The sequence below is a fragment of the Acomys minous genome, assembly GCF_964271855.1.
Source record: "Acomys minous genome assembly, chromosome: 16".
Lineage (NCBI taxonomy): Eukaryota > Metazoa > Chordata > Mammalia > Rodentia > Muridae > Acomys > Acomys minous.
In genome coordinates, this window is record NC_140498.1 from 95,697,263 (window position 1) to 95,714,937 (window position 17,675).

General features: G+C 53.8%; 1 protein-coding gene across 1 annotated transcript in view; it reads left to right on the forward strand.

The window, feature by feature from the left end:
• Positions 1-17,675, forward strand: part of MYO18B (myosin XVIIIB) — a gene marked incomplete at its 5' end in the record, with an annotated part of 198,622 nt that overhangs the window by 22,828 nt on the left and 158,119 nt on the right. The window contains 2 exons of the mRNA XM_084763691.1: positions 13,428-13,601; positions 15,444-15,534. Of these exons, the coding sequence (XP_084619817.1) occupies positions 13,428-13,601; positions 15,444-15,534 (265 nt within the window). The remainder of the gene's footprint in view (positions 1-13,427; positions 13,602-15,443; positions 15,535-17,675) is intronic.

The window sequence follows — 17,675 nt, forward strand, 5'->3', positions numbered from 1 at the left end:
GGAGGCCATGCTTGGGGGGTTAGAGAGAAGGAAGAGGCCAGAACTGCCCACTTGGCCACCTCTTGTCTCTGATAGGCTAAGACACCTTGACTGACAGCTCCAGGCTGTCCTCAGTGGGGAGGGCTGTCTGCAAGAGGCTCCCTGCTGCCTTGGAAGGAAGACAGGAGGGAGAGGAGGTGGTGGAGGAGGAGAAGGAAATGGATGATGATGGTGGTGATGATGATGAAGATGACGAAGATGATGATAATGGAGGAGGAGGAAGAGGAGGATAAGAAGGAAGTAGATGATGACGGTGGTGATGATTGTGATGATGAGGAGGAGGAGAAGGAGGAAGAAGGGGAAGTGGAGGAGGAGGAGGAGGCGGCGGCAGAGGAGGTAACAGCATCAGTGGGCCGGTCCAGCAGACAACCTGTTCTGCCTTGCCATGCCACCTGGGTGTGCTCTTTGCCTCCAGCTGGACGAGAAAGGGCTGGACACCAGTTACCTGCTGTGGTGAAGAGGGCCTCAGCTCAGCTCCCTCGTCTGCCGGGGCAGGTGGGCATTCCCTCTGATGTGTGTCCGGGGGCTTCCCTCGCACGGGCATGCCTCGGGTGATAAGAGAGAAATCCATGCCCATAAATATTTTATTAACTTGTGATCATGGCAGTAACTCCTTCTGCCTCCCGCTTCTACCCACCCTCCGCGTTATTTTATGGAGAACCACTGCCGGTCTGCTCGGAGGCCCTGCCCCGTGATTTACTGTATTTTTCTGCTTTGGAAGATTTCATAATGGGTTGTTCTAGAATCAGCTATTAAAAATCCACAGTCATGTGTAAACGTCTCTGCTTTGTGTCACAACAGATCGCTCTGAAATATATTAGGCTCATTTCCATTAATCAAGTAGGATCCTGCCTGTGCCGCCTCAGCTTGCAGTGGGAGCCTGGATCTGGGTACTTGAAGCCATCATGGTCTGGGTGGGAAGATGTGGGATCTTGTGACTGGATGCGGGGTTTGTGGAAGTGGCGGAGTGTGACGGCATGCACTGATGCTCTTAATGGAGAGGCTTCCACTGGTTTCCTGGAGGTCTTGCTATAGGCGAGAGTTCAGAGGTGGCTGCTGGGAGCTCCAAGCCTTGGTTTTCTTCCTGTAAAATGAGCTGGAGATGTGAGGTGGCTCCATAGGGATCCTGAGCTTGGATCCCTAGCAGCTTCACAAGCTGGGCACTGGCTTTCATTTGTACCCCCAGTGGAGGGGTTTGGAAACAGGAGGATGCCCTGAGCTTGGTGACCAGACAGTCTAGGCCATGTGGGTTTAGTGGGCTCCAGGTTCAGTGAGGGAGAGACTGAGGAGGATGCGTCATGCTGACCTCTGGCCTCCACACACACATGTACACAGGTGCACAGACACATAAGCACGCACACGCATGACAGTGGGCTAATGAGGGTCCGTCATGCAGTTCGGGGGAGTACAGAAGCAGTTTCAGGCCTGAGTGTCCAGAGCTGGAACTCTTTTGTTTTTATGAAGGTTACTGATCTCCACCCTGTCCTGTGACACAGAGGCTGGTGGGCTTTGTGTCATGTGGCTGTGAAATGCCTTCAGTGAGTAAAGGCCTGCATCCTGACCAGCATCACTCCTCACTTAGAGGGACTTGCTGGTGAGCTCCAGGCTCACGTCCCTGTTCTGGACAAAGGACAGACAGTTCAGAGCCCTAAGGACAGCGTGCGGCCATGGTCAGGGCACAGTCTTGTGAGTTCCCATTGAGCCAGGGTTCCAATATGTGCACGCTACACCTCTCTGAGGTCCAGCCCCAGACTCAGGGGATAATCACGTCTTATTATATCCTAAGAGTTGGAACATTCATAATCTCAAAGGGCCACCCTGGGCGTCCTGGCGTGAGGCTCCCCATGTGGCTGCTTTCTACAGAAATGACACAGGCTGAGTTGCCTGGACTAGGTGGCTGGCTCCATCCAGCTCACAGCCTTAGGTCTCTCCATGTGGGATGATCTTGTGTCCTGGAGGCTTCCAGGCCCCACGAGCAGGTTTGTCATGACATTGATGGAGACTCTTGCTTTTCTGAGCTGTGGTAGTTTGTCTTGTTCTACTGGTTAAAGGCTTTAAGGGCCAAAGGCGGAAGATGCCATCACCCAGAGATGAGTGCTCTGGCTTCCCAAGCAGCATCCCTGGATACCAGTGTAGCTGTGCTTGTCACTGTGGCCTTGGCTTCATGCAGAGCTATAGGAGACTCAGTTTCCCTGTCTGAAAGAGAATAGAGATGCATCATGGGTCTCCTGTGTGACTTACCGGGGCCCAGGCTGGTTTCTCGGGCATATTGTAAGAGTCAGACTGCATCAGGTGACTTCAGGATGCCCCACCCCATGCTCCCCAGCTCCTGCTGAGGGAATGGAGGCTGACGGGGGTCTCCTCATGCCTCCCAAGGACACCCACTTCTCAAGGGGGCAGTCTATTTGCTCTTGGAGCACGTATTGGTCTTTGTTTCTCCATCCTGCCCCCCCCCCAGTTGCATGAGCCTAAAACCTGAGGCAGGGCTCTCTGAACAAATCATCTCTATGAAGAAAACCATTATAGAATGTGGCCCCTCCCTCCCTCCATCTAAGCTGGGTCAACAGCTTTACATGTGTTGTATCTTTTGGCTTTCAGAGCTGACAGACAGACAGACAGACAGACAAGGGGTCACTGTGGCTCCAGAGATCCTGAGGTGTTGAACTCAGGGACTGTCTAAAGTTTCCTTGAGTCTGCCTGGCTGTGCTCATCCCGAGCGGCGTTCTGGGTGCTCAGAGGTCCTCCCTCCTTTGTAGGAGTCCTTCCTTGGTGCCATCCAATCCTCTAGTGTCCCCAACAGCACTCTGTCAGGGAGGTTGAGCTGAGCAGAACGGGAGGGAACTCCAGCCACAGTTGGGGGCTGTGGATATTCCACAGACCGGTCCTCCCGACTGTGGCCACTCTCCGTCCTCCGGGACTCAGTGTCACCCTTTGTAAAGTGTGACAGCGATGCCCGTGTCAGCATGTTTGTGAGACTGACTCACTCCCTGTAATCTGACCATTTACAGCCCTTCCCGGAAGGTCCCCTTAATACTGATTTGATTGCCATCGATAGGATGTCCTTCCTGGTGAGAGAACCTGGGCCTGTCATCCGCCCTCCCCAATCCTTGTGGCCTCATCGCTCTCCACAGAGAGTGGAGCTGTGTGTCACTGTGCCTGCTGACCCTCATCGTTGTACAGAGAGGACCGTGGCAACTAGAGTCTAGCCTGGAAGCCAGGATGAGGGATGCTCACGTCTGTGGCTTACGTGGCTTGACCTCTTTTCTCTGTGAAGGCTGGTAGTGCATTTAATTTACTTGCCCCTCGTTAAATTCACCAGCCTGCTTGGCATGAACCCATTGCCTAATATATGACACAGTCAGACCATATATAAGCCCACGAGGGAAGAAGTGAGGTGTGAGGCCAACTCCCCACCACCGTCGTAAAGATGCCAGGGCCTGAATAAATGGGGCTATAATTCGGGGCCCAAAAGGCTCACTGCACAGAGTGTCACTAATGACAAGGGGCATGCACCCCATCTTCTGCTGGACACTAGCAAAGTCAGTGTGAGCCAGAGTGGAGGAGGTGAGTGGTTGCACACTAGGCTAGGGAGGTGCCTTTCTCGCTCTGCTCAGGGTCCCTCTCTGTCTCTGTCCCTCTGTCTCTGTATCTGTTTCTCTCTGTCTGTCTCTGTCTCTCTGTCTCTCTCTGTCTTTCTGTCTCTGTCTCTCTCTGTCTTTCTGTCTTGTCTTTCTCTGTCTGTCTGTCTGTCTCTCTCTCTTTGTCTTTCTTTCTTTCTTTCTTTCTGTCTGTCTGTCTCTGCTGTTTCAAGGCTGTGGTTCCACTCACACTTTGTGTCTATGAAAACCAGAAACACTACAAAAGGAACCAGCACCAACCAGCAAAGCTCCCTCACACCCTGCATCCTGCGCCCTCAAAGGAGATGGCAGATGACTTCAGCGGTGCCTTTTCCTCCCCTACATGGCTTTCAGTCACAACACTTGTCAACAAAATGAGACTAGAAGTCCTCTTCTCTCTTCTCCCTGTCACTCCTCCTTTCTCTTTCCTTTCCCTTACTGCTTTAAAAAAAAAAGAAAAAAGAAGTTTACTTATTTTATGCATATGAGTGTTTACCTTTTACCATGCCTGCACCTCATCCGTGCCTGAGCCCTTGGGAGCCAGGAGAGGGTGCAGGATGCTCTGGAACTGGAGTTACGCATGGCTGTGAGCCTCCGTGTGGGTGCTGGGAACCTAACCAAGGCCCTCTGCATGAGCAACAGCTGCCCTTAGCCGCTGCACCACCTCCCAGTGCCCTCTCTTCCTTCTGTCTTACTCCTCTGTGTCAGGCAGCCCCCCACCCCCACCCCGCTGCCCTGGGACACGACCTTCATAGTTTCCACACTGCGTAGATTGCCTATAGTAAGTACAGAGATGATGCTGGGGCTGGAGGGGGCTGGTCCAGGCTGGTAACAGCTCTCTGGTTGGCCCAGAGCATCCTACAGGCAGCTAAGGCTACAAAACAGATGCAGCTGGGAAGGATGCTCCGGGCTGCGGAGCTGTGGGGCTCAGGGTCTGCACAGCTGTTCTTCCTCTTTCTCCATGTGACGCCCGGGGTCTGAGTGCCCACTGAAGCCTTGCCCTGGCACGGCTGATGGACAGCTGTGGGCTGGCGTGCGACTGGGCATCCAGGAGATGCCGTCGAGTGCTCCTGAGGCCCAGCCCCTCCCTGTCCCCTCTCCCCATGTGCTTCTCAAGGCCGAATCTGTGCCTGTCCGCCCCGTCCCAGCTGGTGGCTTGGCTTCTGGCCCAGCAGCTGTGCAGCAGGCCTATTCTGGGCCACAGGCGAGGATTTATTCTGCATTTTCTGAGCATATTGAATTCATTCATTAAGCCGGGATGGCTGTTCTGGGATGGAAGCAATTAGAAGTTTCTGAGAAATGAACTCCCTGAAGCGGCTGGGGCTGGAAGGCGGAGCTCCCTGTCAGCGCCAGGCCTTGGGGGTGAGTGTGGGAGCTGCACCACAGGGGAGCTGGGGTTCAGCGTGCCAGGGAAGGCCCTCTACTTTAGACTCTGTTTCTCTGACTAATGGTGGAGGCTGATGTCCCCTAGTGGTCACCAGGTGCTAAGTGCTCCTCTAACCGCTTTACATCCAAAGTGGTGCTGATGTTGACGGCTGTGATGTGGTGGTGATGGCTGTGATGTGGTGGTGATGGCTGTGATGTGGTGCTGATGGTGGTGCTGATGGTGGTGTTGATGGTGATGGTGGTGATGGTGGTGACGGCTGTGATGTGGTGGTGATAATGATGATGATGATGATGGCTGTGATGTGGTGGTGATGGCTGTGATGTGGTGGTGATGGCTGTGATGTAGTGCTGATGGTGGTGCTGATGGTGGTGCTGATGGTGATGGTGGTGACGGCTGTGATGCGGTGGTGATGGCTGTGATGTAGTGCTGATGGTGGTGCTGATGGTGGTGTTGATGGTGATGGTGGTGATGGTGGTGACGGCTGTGATGTGGTGGTGATAATGATGATGATGATGGCTGTGATGTGGTGGTGATGGCTGTGATATGGTGGTGATGTGGTGATGTTGTGATGATGGTTGTGATGTTGTGGCGATAATGCTGGTGGTGGTGACATTGATGGTTATGATAATGATAATAACAACAGTGATGGTGATTAAGTAGTTTCAAAGGGATATGTTGAGTGAGCCACGTGACCTGCTGTTGCAGAGAGCACGCAGCTGCTGAAAGGGTGCTAGACCAATCCCAGCAAGATCGAAGTCCCTCCTCATGTCTGCTTTTCTAGCAGAGAGTCCTCAGGCACTCATGGATCTGCTGTGGGTCTCTCTGTGCTGTTTGTCCTGCTGCCACCGTGTGGGACACCTTCTAGCTGAGGACGCCCTGAGAATTCCGTGCCACAGCTTGTGTCCTCTGTGTAGCTGGCTTCACATCATGTGTATAACTTCACTCTTAGAGACCTGATGGGACAGCAGTGGACCCATTTTACAGACAAAAAGACCGAGGCCCAGAAAGAGGAATCTCTCATTTGAGCTATCACAGCTGTGTTGAGTGTGTCTTAGAATCTCTGGCCTCTGGCTCTCCCCACAATCTCCCAGCAGCATGAAGAGCCCCCATCAGCCATCAGCCGCTGCCCCCTCAAATTTCAGTTGTGTTAGTTTAGGAGACCTCCCCAAGCACTATTCCTTCCCTCTTGTGAATTCTCAGAGCACAAGGCAAGCTGGAGACTCTGAGAAACCCTGCACCAAAGCCTGCTGGGATCGGTCTGAAGTTATCCCACCTGAGATGCCCTCAGGAGTGTCACCTCCCAGAACACCAAGAGGTGCAAGCACTACCCATGGCCGTTAGGAGTGATGCCAGTTCCGACTGTGCCCTGTATAACTTGGCAGCCGTTTCCAGACGGTTCTTTGTCCAGATGGACAAGCAGCAGAGCCTGATGCTGATGCTGAATGCCAGTTTCCTCCAAAGCTGGCAGAGGGAGTCACATGGGTGGGCGGGGCTGTGTGCTGCCTGTGGGTGGCAGCCTCTGGTAGAATCCCTGAGAAGCAGGCAGCTCCCTGAGGCTGAGGTAGCATTTCCCATGGTGCCTGTGGCAGCACTTGGCAGAGACTCCGTTTCTGGAATGCTTCTGCTATTGATCTTTCCCTCCTGATCCATCTTTCGCGAGGGTGGATGGCTCGGGCGTGGAGCCAGAGCACCCACGACGTTGCTTTCTTCTGATCACTGAGGCCCTCGTTGTGAGGAAGATGACACTTGAGGGCCAGAGAGTCAACCTCACTTTTCAGGACATTGTGTGGAGCCAAGTAGTGGAGGTGGGATTTGAACCAGCTACACAGGAGCCAACCCCTGTTCTTCTCGCAGCAGCCACAGCCCTGTTGGCTTATCTCGCCTTTGCAGGTGGCTCCCCGTCTTCCTGGGCTTCAGAATTGTAAATCTCTGTGACAGGCAGTGGGAGCCAGATGCTGTGGCATTATAAATAAGTTCCGTAATGTTGAGTAATTCGGGAACAGCTCAGCTGTTGTTGGGAGGAGAAATAACTTGGTTATTAATAAATGCAGGAGGTCACTGTAATTGATAGCAATTGAACCCACAGCGAGCAGGGACAATAGCTGTGCTGTCGTGTGCTTGTGCGTGTGCTCCCTCCCCCTCCCTCCCTCCTCCTTCCCTCCTCCCTCCCCTCTTTTCTGCTCCCTCCTGTTTCAAACCTTGCCTCTGCAGGCAGATTTGAGTCACAGACAGCAGCCCTAGGACCTGCTCTCATACCTTCCTCCCCCCCTTCCCCCTCCCCCTCCCCCTCCCCCTTTCTCCTGCCTCCCCCCTTCCCCCTCCCCATCCTTCCCCCCTCCTTCTCCCCCTCCCTCCCTCCTTCCCCCTTCTCCCCTCCCCCACCCCCTTCTTTTATTTTTCCTCTCTCCTCTCTATTCAAAGCTTGGTGCCTGGTGCTCTGCCAGCTGCACCAGAGTTTCCCAGACCTGCGTCTGATGGGTGTTGCTGCAGGCTCTGTGAAGGCATTCGGTGGTTAAACTGGGCTAAAGAGAACCTCCCTTGTTGGAGATGCACAGAAGCTGCCTTAAAGGCTCCGAGAAATCCCTCAATGACGACGCTTAGCTGTGACGTGGATATGATCCAGGGATCACTTTCTTCAGTGTGTGTGTGTGCGCACACGTACAGCCGTCTGTGACTTGGGAGACCAGAGGTGACTCTGGCTGCTTCACCCAATCTCTCTCCGCCTTACTATTTGAAACAATGCCTCCCTTTGAAACTGGGGCATTCCAATTTGGTTAGACACACTGGCCTGGCCAAGGCCAGCAGGCCACGGGCTTCTGTCTTCACCTCTGCAGTGCTGGGAGTCTATGCTTGCGCTGGTGATACCCTTGGCTTTTACTCATGGGTTCTGGGGACCTGAACTTAGGCCCTCATCACTGCAGCCCGCGGAGTCACCTTTTCCTCTAGTGTGATAGATGAACATTGGGGAAACCGAAACCCAACTCTGAGGCCATCCTGCCCTGTTCTACACCTCTGTCGTTGCCGAGGCTCACAACCTCAGTCCTGCCCTGCCTAGGTGGCTGATGGTTTGAGCCTGGCCTCACTCTGACAGGCAGGTAGCCTCTGGGGGATAAACAAGATGGCAGCAAGAGAGAAGGCACCTTGCTGAGGGGTTGGCTTCCCCTCTGGAGTCTCTCCTTGGTCACCATCATTTGAAGGAAAAGCCCAGTTAAGACTGGTTTCTGTGAAGGTGGGTGGTGGCCTCTCCAGAGCCCTTCCCTTGGCTTGGTACCTTGGTAGGATGAAGATGCTGAGGCGAGTGTTCACGGACAAGGGTGCACGTGTGACATGAGCTCAGACGGCACCAGGAGGGGCTGCACTGTGGTCTGGAGAGGAAGTGTGGGAGCTGCCTGTCTCCCGGCCTTAGAGGAGGCTTGGTTCTCACCAGAAACCCAAGAAATGGCTGGCGATCCAGCATACAGTGGGGAGTGGCCTATGTACTCAGAGGACATGTCAGGTACAGCCTATGGACTTCTCTAGTGAGGGCTGAGAAGAGCTTCAGGAAAGTGTGGGCTAACCCCCTGCGGCAGGGAGGGGCAGGGAGAGACACACCCCATCCCTGCCAGAGCTAGTTTCTGACCTCTGTCGTTGCCAGCCCCTTCCTGTCTCTCTGCCCAGCTCCCTCTGGTTTTCTCTTTAGCTGGATGCTGGCCCCCTGTTCTGGTGGTCCAGATGGCTGGCTCCTGTGATGGGGGAGGGGGGTGCAGAGGGGTGCTCATATACTCTTTCCCAAGTCTTGGGAGGGGGAAGGAAGGACAGAGTGGCCAGGGCTGGCCACCAGCCATGGGGCTCATCCCCCTCTGGGACTTATTCCTCTCTGGATGACTTACCGCAAATCTAAGGCAGGTAAACAGTACTGATGCCTCAGTTCCCTGCTCCTCTGAGGAAGGCAGGGTAGCTTAGGAGCTGCAGCACGGGGCCTGCCCAGACTCCTGGCCACTTCCTTGGCACTTAGGAGAGTCTTGTGAGCATCCACAAGGTGAGGCCCAGCAGGGTCCCTGACATGCAATCCCTGTTTAAATCTCAATGGCTGTCATTACTTAGCTGATGGCCTCGTGGAGGACGGGGTCCTTCAGACCCTGGGACCCCCACCCCATCCTCCAGACCCTGGGACCCCCACAACCTCACTGTGGCCTTCTGAGGGGCACAGCACTGTCCCTAGCATTGGAGGGAGTTTGTAGTAGATACACACAGCCTCCTTTCAGTAGAGAAGTAGGCTTAGTCAACCGAGGGCCCTCAGAGGGGACACTGATCCCCAGTGCTAGCATTCTGCCCCATACACAACTATTTCCTGAAGCAGCTGATTGGCCTGCAGGGGGCGCCCTGCACTGCCAGGATCTGGCGAAGTGCGCCCCCTGGAGTTTACATATGGAGACGCAGCGGCGGTGCACTGGGCGTTCCTTGTGCCCTTCTAAAAGAATCTTGGGGGCTCTTATGACCGACATTTCACAGGTCTTAGTGATTGTGCGCGTGCGTGTGCATTGGTCAGCAGGAAATGGCTGTGGTGGAGATTGGAATCTGAGGCTGTTCCCTCCAGGTGGTCCTACCCAGCTGATCTCCCCCCTTTGGCGGGGTGGGGGGTTGGGGGCGCGGGGGGAGCACCTCTGAGTCCTTGGCTTTCCTGGGCCCGGCCTGGCGGTCGCTGCCCCCTGTCAGAGCAAAGGCACGGAAGTCAAGATTTGGTTTGACGCTTATGCTACTGGCCAAGCCCCCTGCAAGACACTTCGGTTTCACTAGCTGGAGGCACCTCAGCAGAGCCTAGAAATGTCCCCATAGGCCAGGAGGACACACAGAACCCTGCAGATCACCCGGAAACCTCCCCATCAGCTCCCTCTCCAGCTTCACCGGCTCCTTGAGGCAGGGCAGGTCTCTCTCTGCAGAGACTCCAGAGCGGATTGTGTGGGGGCGGGGCAGAAGAGGACAGGAGTCACCAATGAGGGCGTCGCCTCCTGTTAGTAGGTGTACAGCTGCTCCCAGGAAGAGGGAAGCCCCGTGGGGTACAGCTGCTCCCAGGAAGAGGGAAGCCCCGTGGGGGTAATGCACCATCCCGCTTCTCGCCAGTGCTTTCTCTTGCGACAGGTGACAATGATTCTCATTTGAGGCAGACTAAGGTTTTGTTTTACGATGCGTTTGTCTAAGAGAAACAGGGTCCACATCAGGGAATGCGGATCTGGGGTCCTAAGGACTTGCTGGGTGTGGTTCTTAAAGGTGAACATGAGGCGTAGGTGAAGGAGAGACAAACACGTTTTTTGTTTAGATCACAAGTGGGGCACGAGAAAAAGACTTGTGAGAGAGCAGGTGATGTTTATCCCCTTAAAAGTCGAGCTACCATGTGGGAGAGATTGGTTATTAACCAGCTGAAAAACATCCTTGATATCCTTACGGTTTCATTATTGTGCTCTTTAATCTTCTTTTCCTATTGTTTAGGTTAGTTGGGTTATAAGTGAGGTACTCTCAGTTAATACGTTCATAATAAAATATATTTGCTGAGAAAACTGAGCCTACAAGTGGCGCCCAACGGATAGGCTTCTCCCCCTCGGTGGCTGTCTACTGTCTGGTGACTCTCTGACTCACTCACTTCATCTTTAAGTGACGGTGACGTCTGCATCCATAGTGCCAGTGCCCCAGAGGTGAGAATTCAGACTGTGCAGTGGGCGCAGGCCAGCCTGGGGCCCCAATAGTGAGGCCCCGTATCAAGAAGATCATCAACAAAAGGCACAAATGATAATAGTGCTCCTGAAAATTTAATAGTGATGATAAGCTCTGGGTGGGGCTACCACGTATTGAGCTTTCTCCATGTGCAACATGTGGAACTCCCAAGTTCCAAGTGAGGTGAACTAAAAAACAAGCAAACAAAATATATATAATTGAAAATTATATACATATATACATACATATATATATATATAATTTTCAGTCAGGCAAGGCCAATAAGGTTTAACTATTATTGCCAGTACATTTATTGTTGACATCACCGTCACCATCATCATTACCACCATTACAGTTACCATCACTGTTGACACCACCACCACCATCACTTTTGCCACCACCACCACCACCATCACTGTTGCCACCACCACCACCATCACTGTTGCCACCACCACCACCATCACTGTTGCCACCACCACCACCATCACTGTTGCCACCACCACCACCAGCATTGTTGCCACCACCACCACCATCACTGTTGCCACCACCACCACCATCACTGTTGCCACCACCACCACCAGCATTGTTGCCACCACCACCACCATCACTGTTGACACCACCACCACCATCACTGTTGACACCACCACCACCATCACTGTTGACACCACCATCACCAGCACCACTGTCACCATCACTGTTGACACCACCATCACTGTCACCATCACTCACCATCGTCACCACCATCCCACATCACCACTGTCATTATTTCTGACTGACTCCCCCAAGTCTGTTTCTTTGCCACTGGGAAGCAGCGTTTGTGTGCGCATCCCTGTGCAGCCGGCACACGGGAACACCCAGCAAGCAGCCACTACTTGTCATCCTCCCTGGGTAGCGCTGGTTAACATCTCAGGCAGAAGCTCTCCCAGGGTTCCAATTGCTCGGTTTCGACTTGGCTCACTGGGCCCTGGCAGTCACCTGGGGGACAGACGAATGCCTGCAGGCAGCGGTGGTTTGTGTTTCAGACAAGATAACGCATTTGCAAGGAGACTGGAGACAGAGAGCCCTTGGAAGGAGCGCGTTGGGATTTATTTTAATTAGTCTGTTGTTTGTATTTAGTTCTCAAAACCAGGAATTTGGAAAATGTCAGTGCCTCACTCTGTCATGATCACTGTCTCACTGCATTCATGTTAGTTGTGTAATTTAAAATGGTTTTAGAACATTTATTTCTTTGTGCGGCATGCACAGACAACCTGTGGGAGTTAGTCCCCTCGCTCTGTCCTGTGGGTCCTAGGGATTTGAACTCAGGTCTTTCAGGCTTGTTGGCAAGCACCTCCCATGCTGAGCCCTCTCACCAACCCCTCTCCACTTTCTCACTGTGGTAACAGCACTTTAGAAATGATTTTACGGCATCTTCTTCAATGGTTTCTCATCCACTTTTTTTTTTTAAGACAAGGTTTCCCTGTGTAGCCCTGGCTGCCCTGGGCTCACTTTGTAGACCAGGCCTGACTCAAACTCACGGAGATCCACCTGCCTCTGCCTCCCGAGTGCTGGGATTACAGGTGTGTGCCACCACGGCCAGCTTCTCATCTATTTTTTTACTGAACTCTTTTACTTGTGGGTACTTGCTGTGCTACACAGAGGTGCTTTAAACAGCCTCATGCGGCTCACAGCACGGGCTTCCCCGTGTCTCTCTCTCGCTTTTCTGCCCTCTTCCGTGTTGTGCTGCAGCCAGACTGGCTGTTTTGCACACACCACGCTCACTTCTGCCTCAGGCACTCTGTGCGGACTCCTCACCTTTGAGCCCGAGCCCACTGTCACATCTTCCCAGGGTCTCTCTGAGCAGCAGACACTAGCAGAACCGCCATCTCTCTGCACCCATCATTGTAGTTTAGTTCCTCCCTGTGGTGCGCGCCACCTGACGCCATCTCACTTACCTGTCTCTCTGGTTGTTTCCCACCCAGCGCCCTCACCGGGCTGTAAGCTGCATGAGGGTCGTCACCGCGTGTGACTTGCTCTCGCACATTGTAGTTGCTCAGTAAACGTGGGCTGAACATGCGGGTGGCTGGCTGGATGGTGGAGCGTGTGGCTGGTGGAGCGTGTGGCTGGGTAGTGGGCGAGTGGATGATTGGGCAGACAGGGGCCAAGGTTTTATGTTTAATATAAGATGATGAGGATAATAAGATACCAGATGCCAGATATGATATGATATGAGGTTTATTAGATGAGCATGGGGGAGAAGGAAAGGGAGGAGGGGTACCCCAGAGAGAGAGGGAGACAGAGACAGAGGAAAAGAGAGAGGGGCGGTAAGGAGGTAAGAGAGAGAGAGAGAGAGAGAGAGAGAGAGAGAGAGAGAGAGAGAGAGAGAGAAGAGAGGGAGGGGCGAGGTAGGACTGTCCTTTTATATACTGGGCAGGGCCACGCCCCCATGGCAGGTAGGCAATGACATCACAGGTAGACAGACTGAAGCAGAGTCCTAACACAAAGGGTAGTGGATGTGCATATAAATAAATGTATGCCCGAATCTATCCTAATTCTACTGTATCCTCTGTTTAGAGTGTTTCCCTACGTTATCTTTAATGACTTTAAAAAAAAAAAAATAAGGTGGAAATGTGGCAAGACTCCCTGAGGTGTTCTTGGCCGTGCAGCCAACCTGGGCCCGACATCTCACCCCACACCCTTCCTGGTCCTCTGTGCAGTGGGCCGGAAGCAGTTCATGCGGTTCGAGTGGGCCAACCACGCCGCCGAGGTCCTGGGCTGTGACTACGAGGAACTGAACACCGCCACGTTCAAGCACCACCTTCGGCAGATCATCCACCAGATGACGTCAGGGCCGCAGCACCAGGGCCTGGAGGACAGCGAAGGCTGCGCAGGTACCAAGTCCTCAAGGCTACACTCTGGGTGCCCAGCTCCTTGCTGTGGCTGCACCAGTAGCTGACTTGTATGTTTTCCCATGTTCACAAAGACTCCTTCCGAGAGTTGTTCTATGCACATGTGTCAGGGCTGGGGGATGCCGGCAGTGGTGGAAAAGGAAATAGGCCCTCCCTGTCTGATGCTTATGGCCGAACACTTCACTCTGGCCAGCAACCGTGGAGGCTGCTGAGCTCCTGGAGGGTCCGCTGTGCTGGGAGAGGGGACACTTAGGCCCTGCCCAGGGGCTGATGTCTTTCCGTTCTGGTCTGTGTGTGTCTGTAGAGCTCTTGATAGGCAGGGAAGGCAGGCCTGCCTGTGTGATGGTTGAGAGCAAGGCTTCTGCAGGTGGAACTGAGAGGCACATGGGGCAGGGCATGAAGGGCTGGTGCCAGTCGCGGTACATAGAGTTTGCAGCGACCGATCGCAAACTGAAAGGTGGCTTAACAGAGAAGGCTGTGGCTTGCCTCGCACTCTGGAAACCAATCTGAAGGCTGAGCAGTGACTAGGAAGAGAGTTGAGAGGCTGTAGAGATCACAGGTGAAGGCTGGGGCATGACACAGTGGGCAGAGTCCCTGCCATGCATGCACAGGGACTTGAACTTGTGTCCTTAGAGCCCACCTGAGCAGAACAGTGTCACCACTGAGGAAGAAGCCTGCTCCCTGGAGAGCGGACTGAGCAAGTTCTGGGCTCAGCTAGAGCCCGTGTCTCCAAAAATAAGGTGCAAAGTGGTGGAAGGAGGCACTGGTGGTGCCATCTTCTGGCACTCGTGAGCATGTGCGCGTGCGCGCACACACACACACACACACACACACACACACACACACACACACACGCTCGCGCGCTAACAGCAGGGGACAAGTTTCTCGGCCCTGTGGTTTCCAGGAGCAGTCTACTTTCCAGGCCTGTGCTCTGCTTATTAGTAGCACATACTTGTGTGTGCACATGCACACACATAGATGCATGCATACAGCACATGTGCGTAGGTGTGCACCGTGCACACGAGGATACAATACTTGCCACGTGCATGAGAAGAACACACACAACAGACACAGCACTTCTTGAGACTGGGTTGGTCTGTCCAGCAAAGGTCTCAGAGGCAGACGCTAAGCAGACAAGGAACCTGTGTGCCTCGGATCAATGCTGCGGTGCTGTGGGTTGCCTAGCAACAGCCCAGGGTGGGGGCTGGAGATAAAGGAGGCATGGGAAATGCTTGGGAGCAGCAGTGGGCAGGCTGTCTAGAATGTCCAAGCAGAAGTGTTTGTCTTGAGGGGAAGTGGATGGATTCTAATTCTGTGACGGGAACTGGGTGGAAGGTCAGGAGCTGTGACTGGCTCGCTCTCCACTGTACAGCCGCTTTAACGGAACACGCTTGTCCCCCTGTGTCCAGCCAACTCTGAGGCCTGCTAAGCTTTCCTGTCCTCTAGCACAGGAGGGAAGTCCTCTGCCGCTTCCCACTGTTCTGTGCCTGACCTGTGCCTCGGCACTGATGGAGTCTGATTATGTCTGCCAGGGTGACCGACTTATCACAACAAAGTGATCCTGGCCAATTCCAACCACTGGTGGACTTTGTGGACACAGTCGGCTTTGTTTCTCAGAATGCTTCAGGCTGAGTAAAATCCTAGTGGTGACGCGGCTGAGCCTGAGTGTGCGCCTGTGGTTGCTTCTAGAGAAACGGGCACAACAAACACTGCCCGTGCTTCCGTTCTGTGCCCCGACCCCAGAGGTGGCTCCTTACTTCAGGGAGCTCCCAGGAAGAGGTCGTGGCCTCCCAATACTGACACGTTTCTGTCTCCCCGTCTCAGGGCTCAAGATGACCGGTGTGGAGTGTGTGGAGGGGATTGCCTCTGGCCTGTACCAAGAGCTCTTCGTGGCGGTGGTCTCCCTCATCAACAGGTAACAGCATTCTTGTGAGGCTCGGCCTCTTGCTGAGCCCAGTGGGCCCACGCCAGGGCTGGGGTTCTCTGAGCAGAGGGAGAGCTCTGAGATGGGGCAGAGCCGAGCTTACAGCCCACCCTGGTTGTGTGACGTCAAGTCCATTTACCTCTGTGGGCTCCACAACTTTAAAGTGGCCGCTTCCTCTGGGCTCATCGGGAGATTAGAAGAAACAGGCAGCACATTGAAGTAAGTTTCTAACAGTGAAAATACAACAGCAGCAGAGCTCAGCTCAAGCCAAAGTTCAGGCCCAGCACTTACCTGAAAAAGGCAGGCACGGAGGCACACATCTGTAATACCAGCAGCAGGGAGGTGAAGCCAGGCAGAACATTTGGCGAGCCAAAGCGGTGGTCTCCATGTTCAAATGAGAAACCCTGCCTCAAAACAAAACAAAACAAAACAACAAAACAAAAAAGCAAAAGCAAAAACAAAACAAAAACAAAAACAAAATAAAAAAAAAGAGGAAGAGCAATAGCTTTGGGAACACTGGCTAAGGGCTGAGGCTAGCCCTAATGATCCAGCCTGTTTTGTGCTGTTTACTGCTCGATCCAACCCAGTGTAGGTGAGGTGTGGCTGGGGTCGGGTGGGGGTTGGGGAAGGGGGTAGGGGAGCCAGCAAATTGCTACCTGCTGCTTCTGGCTTCATTTATTTTTCTAACTTCTCCTGCTGGGCCTAGGGGACAGAATGGCAGGGTGGCCTGTGGGGTGGCTGGCTGTCCAGAGCCTATGCTGGGCTACTCTGAGCCCAGCCTTCTCAGAAACCCATTGAGTAGCTCCAGTGTGGCCTGTGGGGAACACGGGGTGGGGGTGGGGAAGCGGGGGGAGGGGGTTCTCTTCTCTGCAAGAGCGCACAGCATAATTAGGCTTCTGAATCCTGTTAAGGGATGAGCCGAGCAGCTGGGATCTCCGGTCACCAGGGCCTTGGAATCAACTCCCCCTATTGCTGTCTGAGTAATTACCATCCATCCGCGCCTTATCTAGAAACCAGGGATCATTGTGCTTAGAGGCACACACGGGGGGGGGGGGGGGGGCGGCTGTTAGAGCTGGGGTGAACTGAGGCAGACAGTGGCAGACAGGCTGCCTCTCCCCGCCATGGCAGGCAGGCAGACAGGCAGGCAGACAGGCAGACAGGCAGGCAGGCAGACAGGTAGACAGGCAGACAGGCAGGCAGACAGGCAGACAGGCAGGCAGACAGGCAGACAGGCAGGCATTTCCACAATAGAGGTTTTGAAGAGAAGGAGGGTTGCCCTGCCTCCTCAGCCTCAGCCTCCTCTCACGCATGTGTCTGTGGTGGCTTCCCCGCTTGACCCCATTTTACACATAGAGAAAGATTCACAAGGAGAAGCGAGAGCCGAGGCTCAGAGCGTGATCTCCAGATCTGAGTGTGGATGTTGCAGGCGATGATGAGAGCTGAGGAATTTTCTGAGCGCCAACCACAGGGCAGGCTGCATGGTCACAGCAATGGGTGTGGTGTAGCCTCCGATCTCCCAGAAGCCTTTGGAGTTAGCCTTCAGCTTTAATCATCCCTCAGCTGAGCATCAGAGAGGCCAGGCAGCTCCCCAGAGACACACAGCCCCTCTGTCACAGAGTGGGACGGCAGTTAGGGACTGCTTCACAATTTTCCATCCTGTCTTTAGACTCTAGCAGTCCAGGCTGTTCACCCTTGACAGGAGTGCCAAAAACATCCAAGGATATGATTGCTTAGAGGGGGGGAAAAGCAGCTCTGTAAAACATACACAAAATGGTTTCTCAAGTGCAGTGTGCCACCAGGAAAGAGAGGAGAATTATCAGGCGCTTTCTGACTTTGGGCCTGATGGAGGGGCCGTATTTTCTAAAAGCTTGCTGCATCCTGGAATCACAGGAGGGCACTCACATCTAAGCCCCACGTCCTTTACGGCAGCTGTGGGCCAGCTTCACTCCTGACGTCACTTAACAGCTGGCGAGAGTCCTGCTCAGAGAGGTCAAGACGCTTGCCTGGGGTCTCACAGCCTGTAAATGTTGAGCTTGAATTTGAAGCCAGACCTCCAGATCCACCTTGAACGCTGCCTCAGTTTCCCCATCTCTGCTCTGGGGCGAGGCTTGAACTGGCAGACTCCATGTGAG